At 35.3% G+C, this 9,921-nt stretch overlaps 1 protein-coding gene across 2 annotated transcripts; it reads left to right on the forward strand.

The window, feature by feature from the left end:
• Window positions 1–4,286: 4,286 nt before the first annotated feature.
• Window positions 4,287–9,714, forward strand: LOC113306992 (65-kDa microtubule-associated protein 3-like). Of its 2 annotated transcripts, none has more exons than XM_026555931.1 (12): window positions 4,287–4,682; window positions 5,209–5,297; window positions 5,411–5,617; window positions 6,701–6,955; window positions 7,042–7,251; window positions 7,418–7,573; window positions 7,658–7,817; window positions 7,928–8,079; window positions 8,170–8,257; window positions 8,364–8,437; window positions 8,619–8,997; window positions 9,107–9,248. In XM_026555931.1, the coding sequence occupies exons 2-11, from the start codon at window positions 5,226–5,228 to the stop codon at window positions 8,946–8,948; spliced, it is 1,704 nt and encodes a 567-aa protein (XP_026411716.1). In that variant the 5' UTR covers window positions 4,287–4,682; window positions 5,209–5,225; the 3' UTR covers window positions 8,949–8,997; window positions 9,107–9,248. The 2 variants fall into 2 exon arrangements, with proteins under 2 accessions (XP_026411716.1, XP_026411715.1); XM_026555930.1 differs by having other exon boundaries at window positions 4,288–4,682; window positions 8,619–8,940; window positions 9,107–9,714.
• The last annotated feature ends 207 nt before the right edge of the window (window positions 9,715–9,921 follow it).

The following is a 9,921-nucleotide window of genomic DNA, read 5'->3' on the forward strand; positions in this document are numbered from 1 at the left end:
TTCATTCCTATCTTTTTATCCTATGTATGGAAGCTTTCTCTAGATCTATTAAGTTTGCTGAAGACAGTAACATGATTTATGGATTTAAAGTAACTAAATATGTTCCCCCTATTATCCAGTTATTTTTTGCAGATGATTATTTAGTCTTCATAAAATCTAGAGTTAGAGAAGCTAATCATTTTGTCTCTATTATTGAGCAATTTAGTAAATTTTCTGGCCAAGATGTTAACTTTGATAAGTCTGTTGTTGCTTTCAGTTCTAGAGTCCCAGGTGATGTTAAAAAATACTATTTCTAATATTTTGCAAATTAAGAGAATGAATTTGCAGGAGAATATCTTAGTGTTCCTTTACTCCTGCAAAGGGATAAGTGTCAATCTTTTTCTCATTTGATAGACATGTACAAGGTTAATTTGGCCACCTGGAAAGGAAAGTTTGTAGCACCCCCAGGTAGAACTGTTCTAATGCAACATGTCTTAGGGAATATGGTTAATCATCAACTGGCTGTTTTTCCTATGCCCAAAAATATCACTGATAAAATGGATTCTGTCCAAATGAATTTTCAGTGGGGTAAGGATGAAAAAGGAGGAGGTGTTTATCCCAAAAGATGGTTAGATGTTGCTCTTCCTAAAGTATTAGGAGGACTGAATATAAGAAGGACATATATCTTAAACCTATCTCTTCTAACCAAACTTGCATGGAGAATGCTAAACCATCAAGATGAGTTGTGGGTTAAAATTTTGAATTGCAAGTATTTTTATGATACTAATCCTCTATATGGTATTGATTCTTCTCAGGGATCATGGGTCTGGAAAGGAATTTGCCAAGGTTTAGATATAGTCAAAAGGCATTATGTGTGGGAAATAGGAGATGGTAACCAAATATCTATTTGCAGATATAACTGGATACCAAATAAGAATAAACCACCAGATTCTGCTAATTACTCAGCAAATATGGAACATGTCAGTCAACTTATTGATAGGGACACACAGAATTGGAATTTGGATACCATCAAAGTTCTTTTTGATGAGGATACTGTTAATGAAATATCAAGGACTAGAATTCCTTTCTCAGGTTATGATAAACTAAGATGGTCTCCTGCTCACAATGGTTGTTTCTCAGTTAAAATTGCTTACAGGGTCATTCTTGAAGAGTCTCTAGCAGTCTGTAATACTAAAAATAATATGTCTGTTAACTGGAAATCTTTATGGAAGATAAAACTTCCCCCAAGAATCCAACACTTTATGTAGAAATGCCTTCATAAGTATCTCTCTACTAAAGAGAAGCTAGCCAGAGTTACTAAACATAGGAATTCTACATGTTCTTTACGTTCTAATGAAATTGAGACCATTCAACATATTTTTATTGACTGTCCTGTGGATTCTAATGTTTGGAACAAAGTTAACCCTAATTTGTATCACACAATTTGAAATTCTAATCTGCATGATTGGTTGTGTCACATTCTCAATGCAGGTTACTCTGGAGTACAGGTAGATCATAAAAGCTTTATGTTTGTTTCATATTTTGGTATATTTGGAAAGCTAGATGCTCTAAGAATTTTGAAAATATCCAGATTAATGTGGATCACATTGATGATAATATTGTTAATAACCTTGAAGACTGGCATAGTTCTTTTCCAACTCATAATGCTTTGAGTAATCCTAATAATCAGGATAGATATATATGGAAACTTCCATCAATTAGTGAGGAAAAAATAGATTTTTATGCTTCTTTTATTGATAGCTCAATATTTACTGGTATTACACTAATCTCAAGAAACTTTACAGGTCAATGCATTGGAGTGCGATGTCTCCCAGCAAAAGTAGTAGATGCAGAGCAAGTTGAGGCTTTTTTAGGAGCTTTGGAAGCAGTACTATGGGCGAAAGAAAGGGGACTCAGAAGAATATGTCTAGAAGGAGATTGCTTGAATGTTGTGAAAGCTATCCAAGGAAATCCTAACTCAGTGAAGTGGACAACAAACAATATAATTGGAGATGTTCTTTTTCTGTTTTCAGATTTTGAGTGTTGAGAATGTAGTTATATTCATAGGCTTGTAAAAAGTCTAGCTGATTCTCTAGCTAAATTTACAAAAACCTTAGTAAGTTCAGTAGATTGGTATTATGATTGTCCTACTTGGATCAATACTTTGATTGACCAAGACAACATAACTATTTCTTAAATTCAATAAAATCTCAATTTTCTATTAACAAAAAATAAAAAAACATTCGTTACTTATATTTGTCCCCAATCAAGGAGCATCACAGGTTGGTGATTGTTGCACACTGTACCATAAGAACTCAGGTGAACAAGCTAAAGGTCCATTTAGCATCGTGTATTTGGAGGAGGGAGTGCAGCCAAAGGAAGTAATAGGAGGCTACTTCTAAAATTTCATGTTTGGCACGCCCAAATGCACGACATAAGAACTACCTAAGTAGTCCGACTACCTCAATAGGGCGTAATAGAATGCAGACCTCCAAACCAAGTTTTTCAATGTTGCCCGTTTTTACTCTCTATTACCTATGTCAAACTACACTTGACTTGATTTGACTAAAATTTTATATTTTTTTTTTCATTATCTTCCCATAAGAAAACTCATCATCTTTCTGATGTTCTTCTTCTTCTTCAACTTCAAACGTCTGCAACCTAGGGTTTCATAAGTAGATGAATTTTTTTTATTGATAATTAATCAAAACACATAATCATCTCCTTCTTCATTTAATTCTTTGTTCCTTAATGATCATAGATATTGATTTCGTAGATCGGTAAATCGGAAGATTCTATTTGGGTTTTGATAGAAAAATTAAATTTCCGATCTAGGTATTTTGGGTTTGGTAAAATGATCCACATAATCATTGGTTATGGAAAGAAAATATCAAGATTTAATGAATCTTTATGTTGATGATAACCCTTGATAAAGATTTTATATTTGATTTATATATGTTGATGATGAATTAAGATGATGTATATGGATAATCAACTATCAAGCAAACTGGAATGAAAATCAGAAAATGAAATTTTTTGATTTAATAAAACAAATCAAATAACAGATAATCATGTTTCCATGGGGTTGATTATCATTTTCAAAAATGAGCAATAATATAGAAATAAAAAGGTTAGTTCTTCTGTCCCATGCCAAACACCAAAATCCCATTACGGGTGATTCCAGTGTCAAGTAATTACAACTACGTGTAGTACAATAAATTGTGTGCTAAACGGATCCTAAATGACTTGTAGAGTTGTAGTTGGTAAGAGATCAAACACCTAACATTTTGTGAAACTCTTTAACATTTTTTTAGTTTGTACCAATGTGCGCTTTCTTCCTTCAATTGTTCGACAAGTCAATTGCATTAGTCAACCTGAAAGTAAGTAGTAAACAAAAATATTTACCTCCTGCCATTCAACAAGTCAAATGCTTCGATCGGAAAAGCAGATAAAAACATTCATTTCCCAACAACAAGCCTATCTAAGACAAATATCTGATCTCATTTTCATTGGATCCCAAAGCTTACACATCACGTCACGTGGCTAGCATGTGCCTCAATCAACCAACCGTAACGGTCACATTCAAAATCATTCCATACTTTAATTTCCATTCGAAATTTACAAAAATATAATAAAAATAAAAATAAATCACGGAGTAAATTTGTTTTTTCATTTAAAGTACAGAGACATTTTTATACTCCCTCCGTCCCACTCCTAAGTGACCTATTTGATTTTAGATTTTGTCCCAATGATAAATGACCTATATCACTAAACAATGAGATATTCCGGAATTATCCTTTTAGTTAATTATAAATAATATATGAAATATGTATAATTTGATAGGCATGTTTATATTCGTTACGTAGGTGTTTTAAAATGCTTTTTAATTGTATGAAATTTGCGAACATCCGTGGAGTATTTTGAGAGATAAACCATTTTTAAATTTCACTAGTTATTATTCATAAGGGTATAATTGTAAAAAATGATTAAAAATACTATTTTCCTTGCTTGCCTTAAAAATTGTGCAAATTTCAAATAGGTCACTTAGGAGTGGGACGGTGGGAGTATCTTTCTTATTTCTCTCTTTTTTACCAACAGAAGAATATACACCATGTATCCGAATCTTATCACAAACACACATCCCCATCTGTTTCACCACAAATCTCAAGAAAAGTTTCCATCCAACGCTCTAAATATAATATCCATCCGCTTTGATGTTACTAGGATATATCTGTATATTTGTCTACTTTTTATTATTACTAAAAAAGAATCCGTTGCAACAAATTTACAGGCGGAGACTTTGTCTTTCTTTCTTTTATTTATCTCTCTGATATTTAAATTTCAAAATCTCCTCTCTTTTTCTCTTTCCCCAATTTCCTCCAAGTCCCCACACCTCCAGAGCTTCTCTCATTATCATCAGAAGAACATTAAAAATTCTCACAAGAAAAAAACGCTCAAAAACGTCTCATTCATCTAAACGGCTACATTTCCCCCCCTATTTTCTGATCTCAAAATCAAAACCTATTTGACGAAATCACCAAAAGTATTTCCTAGGGATTTGAAATTCTTTCTTCTTTTTCGGTTTTTTGTTTGGATCGGTTGAACTTCTTCTTCAATTTCAGAGAGATTTAGTTATTACTGTACAAATTGGAGGTTGTTATAACACGATTTTTCAGTTTCTCTAGATCTTCCTCTTCGATCAGGTTCGTTTTCATTTGTCTTTTTTTTTGTTTGATTTGTTTTATAATGGTGTGGATTTAGCTATGTTGAAGTTCGGAATGTAGGTTATTTGTAGATCTGTTTAGGGATTTATGTTTTTTCCTGAATTATTGAGAAAACTCGTCCATGATTGAAGGTGTTGTGGAAGAATCACAGTTATTATGTTAGTAGATAACGATTTTTTTTTATGTAATTTTGTTTTGAGCTTTATTAACAATTCATGAGATTGATGGATAAACTTGTTACACGAGGTTTGCGGTTTGGATTAGGGTTTGAAATTAGTGTTTATAATCTTATCTTATGTTGTGGTTCTGAAATAATTTTGTCTAGGTAAATTTGAAGCACACAAACAAAGGCATGCCTAATTTTGAATTGCAGTGTTCTTTTGTCATCAATTTATCCTCCTCAAGTTATGTTAATTGTCTGAGTATTTGTGTCAAATATAATGCTGTCTGAAACATTGGTGGGGATAATTTTAGATGTAATACTAAAATCATATCCTGTTTGCAGAGAAAAATTGCATCAACATGTCTAATACTCCAAATGATCAGCTTCTCCAAGCAGAAACAACTTGTGGATCTCTGCTATATGAGCTTCAGGTGAATGTTAAACCTTAATTTCCAGAGACGAGTTTATCATGTTTCTTCTTACTGAAATAGTTCTTTGAGATGACAAAGCCTTAGTAAATCTTAATTTTATTCTTGTGTACTAGATAATATGGGATGAAGTTGGAGAGTCTGATGCTGACAGAGACAAGATGTTATATGAACTTGAACAAGAGTGTCTAGAAGTATACAGAAGAAAGGTAGACCAAGCTAACAAGTCTAGAGCTCAGCTAAGGCAAGCAATTGCAGATTCTGAAGCAGAGGTAGCAGCTATTTGTTCAGCAATGGGTGAACGGCCTGTGCACATCAGACAGGTGTGTACGCGTGAGTTAATGTTCATTCTCCATCAGTGTCGCACTTAATTTTTTGCAGATAACTGCTTGATTTTCTCTAAACATACTAGCATGTTTTCTGGTCAGTCTGTCTATTTTGACAAATCTGGTACCTTACCCCTTGCTGCCCAACTCTATCAAAATTGATGTTGCTAAAAAAACTTGGGTATTCTTATGTTACTTCAGAAGAGTAAAGTTCAATCGTTTTCTACCAACATCGATAAGTTTAGGGAAAGACTAGCTAGCACCAGGGAGGGAGTCTAAGTTCTTAAAACTTTTCCAGTATTTGGTAAGATGGATTCCATCCGAATGAGATTTTGGTGGGATATTAAAGAAGGTAATAAGGGGGTGTTTCTTAGCATTTGGAAGGACATTGCTCAACCCTAGATATCTTGGTGGCATAAACATTAAACAAACTGTTGATCTTAATTAATAAGGCTCTTTTCTGTAAGCTTGCTCGGATACTATTATATTCTCTTGATGTTTTGTGGGTGCAAGTTCTACAAGGTAAGTATTTTTATTAATGTTCATCCTTTTAGCGATAATGTTAATAAAAATGGCTAGGGTTTGGAGGGGTATTTGTCAAGGGCTGAATTATGTTAGAAAATTTCACTGTTGGGAAGTAGGTAATGATGAGTCTACCAACATTTGGAAGTATAAATCAGTACTTGTATCCCTGATCTTTTAAACTCTCATTTTGCTTCTATTAATATGAATAAAGTTTCTCAATTTATTGACAATTAGACTAGGAAATCAAAAGTGCATGCTCATTCTATTTGATACTGATAATGTTGCCAAGATATTGGAAATTAGGATTTTCTTTAAGGTATTGACCATCTTAAATGACAACATCATAATGAGATCTTCTCTGTTAACTCTGCTTATAAAGCAATTCTGAATGATGATAAACATGCTAGTACTGTTTCTCTGAATTTCTCTATGGTTGGTGACTAAAGTGAATAACCTGTATGCTGTATCTTTACAGTTGAAATGGCCCTTGAGTTTTAAGATTTCTTTACTTGTTTGATATCTACTCTTTTTAAACAATTCGTTTCATGTTTTCAGGCTGATCGGAAGAGCACTGGCAAATTAAAGGAAGAGCTGAGGGCCATTATTCCACAGCTTGAGGAGATGAAGAAAAGAAAATGGGAGAGGCGGAATCAGTTTGTCGAAGTTCTTGACCATATTCAGAAAATTGCAAGTGAGATATTTACACCTGCCGAAAATTCCTTTGCCAAAACAGTTATTGATGAAACTGATTTATCCTTAAAGAAGCTTGAAGACTTGCATAGACAGATGCAGGCACTACAAATGGAGAAGGTCTGTATATTTATTCTCCTTGAGATTTCAGGTTCTAAGAATTGCCAATTGGCTTTCTGAAGTCGTGTTCTTTTGTTTATCTGCAGAGTGACAGGATGAAGCAAGTCCTGGATCACCTAAGCACTTTAAACTCACTGTGCTTGGTACTTGGCATTGACTTCAATCACACAGTGAGGGAGGTTCATTCCAGTTTGGATGATTCTGAAGGAGCCAAGAATATAAGCAATGATACAATTCACAGGCTTGCTGCTGCAATAGATGGACTAAGAGAAGTGAAGAGGCAAAGAATGCAGAAGGTTTGGAATGATAATAGTTTCCTCTCTCTTGACAATTATCTCTCTTTACAATCTTAAATTTATGTACATAGATAGGATAAAAGCTTATGTTTCTGTGGACTAGCAGAGTGTTTAAGAATAAAATATGTGTAAAATTCTTCCTTGCTGAGTTTTGGAGTCTTTGCAGCTTCAAGATCTTGCCAGCAGTATGTTGGAGCTATGGAACTTAATGGATACACCGGTTGAGGAGCAGCAAATGTTCCAAAATGTTACCTGTAATATTGCTGCCTCAGAGCATGAAATTACAGAGCCCAACACTCTGTCTGTTGACTTCATTAACTATGTGAGTACCAAAACAGGTTCAAAAGAGTAAGAAAAAAGTGAAAGGAAAAGTTCTTGAAATAATGTTGGTGATTTTATGATGCAGGTGGCCACAGAAGTTTCCAGGTTGGAAGAGCTGAAGTCAAGCAAGATGAAAGAGCTTGTGTTGAAGAAAAGGTCAGAGCTGGAGGAAATTTGCAGGCGTACCCACATGGTTGTAGAGGCAGAGTGTGGGATGCAACATGCAATTGAAGCTATTGAATCAGGTATCCTAAATATTTCCCTAGTATGTATTAGTTTTGCCAAAAGTTGAACACCAAATCGCCTTGCTAATATACATAAGCTATCATTCGTGTAAATGTTTCCTGATCTCCAGGAGCCATTGACCCTGCTTCCGTTTTGGAACAAACGGAGCTTCAAGTTGCAAAGGTCAAAGAGGAAGCTTTTAGTAGGAAAGATATACTTGAAAGGGTTGAAAAATGGATGACTGCCTGCGAGGAGGAGGCCTGGCTTGAGGAGTATAATAGGGTTGGTTATTACATCTAGTCTTTGGTGAACTACTGGGAACATGTTATTCTTCTCCTTTTGGCTGGACTGATATGGCGTGGCTTATTTCAGGATGATAATCGTTATAATGCCGGGCGAGGTGCACATCTGACCTTGAAGCGCGCTGAAAAAGCTCGTGCAGCAGTTAACAAGCTGCCAGGTAAATACTCAACACTGTCTATTTCCATTATGGGGCTTGTTTAGTTAAATCAATACATTGTTCTGAACTTCTGAGTGAACTGTGGTATTTTCCAATGGGGGAGCAGCAATGGTTGAGGCCCTGGCATCTAAAATCACAGCTTGGGAGAATGAAAGAGGTGTCGAGTTTACTTATGATGGCGTAAGACCTTCCCTCTTTCCTTTTCAAATCTTCCATTCTTTAGTTTTGAAGCACCAATCAGGACCAAAAGCAATTTCCTTCATTAGTTGAGATTGTTGGAATTCTCAAAAATCTATCTGATTTGACTGGTTTTTATTTTTCATCAGACTAAGGCACTTTCTTCTTTTGCTCTGATATGCAGATTCGACTTCTTTCTATGCTCGAAGAGTACAGTATTGTACGACAAGAAAAAGAGCAGGAAGTTAAAAGGCAGCGAGACCAAAAGAAGCGGCAGGGACAACTAATAGCAGAGCAGGAAGTTCTGTTTGGGTCAAAGCCAAGTCCTTCGAAACCTCAGAGTACAAAGAAGGTACCAAGCAGACCATCAACTGGAGGTGGTGGTGGTCACCATAGAAGACTCTCTCTTGGTGGAGCCAACTTGCAAACTCCCAAACCTACGCCAAAATCAATGCGAAAGAGTGATCGTGTACATCAGCAGGAGGATGGTGCAGGTTTATCCGCAGGTTGTTAAAATTTTTATATCCGACTATTTGAACCTTGGTTTTCCGCTTTATTTTCAGGTTAATATTTATATTTCATATGATATTTCAACATCCCTTGGTAATAATCCTTGCAGACATGATCTTTTTCTAACACTTCATATGTTCTTTGGATTTTTTTTTGGTACAGGAAGTAGAGGTTTAGATATTGCTGGTCTCCCTGTGAAAAAGCACTCATTCAATTCCACTAATGCTTATCAAACCGAATCACCCATGACACGAAAACCCTTCTCTCCTGTTACTTCTGCTGTCTCAGCAAAGGTCAACACAGCAAATCTTCTACAACCAGTTTACACGACACCTTCAAAGGTAAATAGTCTGGTGGATGAAGAGAACATGACCCCCAGAGTGGTGGTGCCTAAGACTCCTTATACACCCATGCAGACTGCTATGACACCGGCTCCTGCTCCTCCAGTTACACGTGAGATTGAGTACTCATTCGAGGAGAGAAGAGCTGGTTTTGTCTGATTATGTTTTCTGGTTTTCCTTTGCTGTTTCTGTTCTTTTTTTTCTTTTGGAAAGATTTTGTGATGGTTGAAGTCAATTTGTAATTGGCTTGTTTTATAATTCATGTATATATACGTAAGCCAGACATAGCTGAACGTGAATTAGAATGTCAACTCTTGCTAGATGTCCATCTCTTTTCATATGAATGTGTAGGATTTGGTATTTCCTCTTCAAGATGTAACAGTAGATGTTTAGGAATGTATCTATACATGTTGATTTCGGTTTTTTGAACCGCTCGGTACGCGAATTTTTTTTTTGATTCAAAATAGAATTGCATTGATTTAAATATGGTGATTACATATAGTGAAATCTTCCTTTGCCCAATCTAAGATGTCTGGAGGAAGATTTAGGATTTGGTATTTCCTCTTCAAGATGTAACACTAGATGTTTAGGAATGTATCTATACATGTTGATTTCGGTTTTTTGAACCGCTCAGTA

Source organism: Papaver somniferum, chromosome 8 (assembly GCF_003573695.1).
Source record: "Papaver somniferum cultivar HN1 chromosome 8, ASM357369v1, whole genome shotgun sequence".
Taxonomy (NCBI): domain Eukaryota; kingdom Viridiplantae; phylum Streptophyta; class Magnoliopsida; order Ranunculales; family Papaveraceae; genus Papaver; species Papaver somniferum.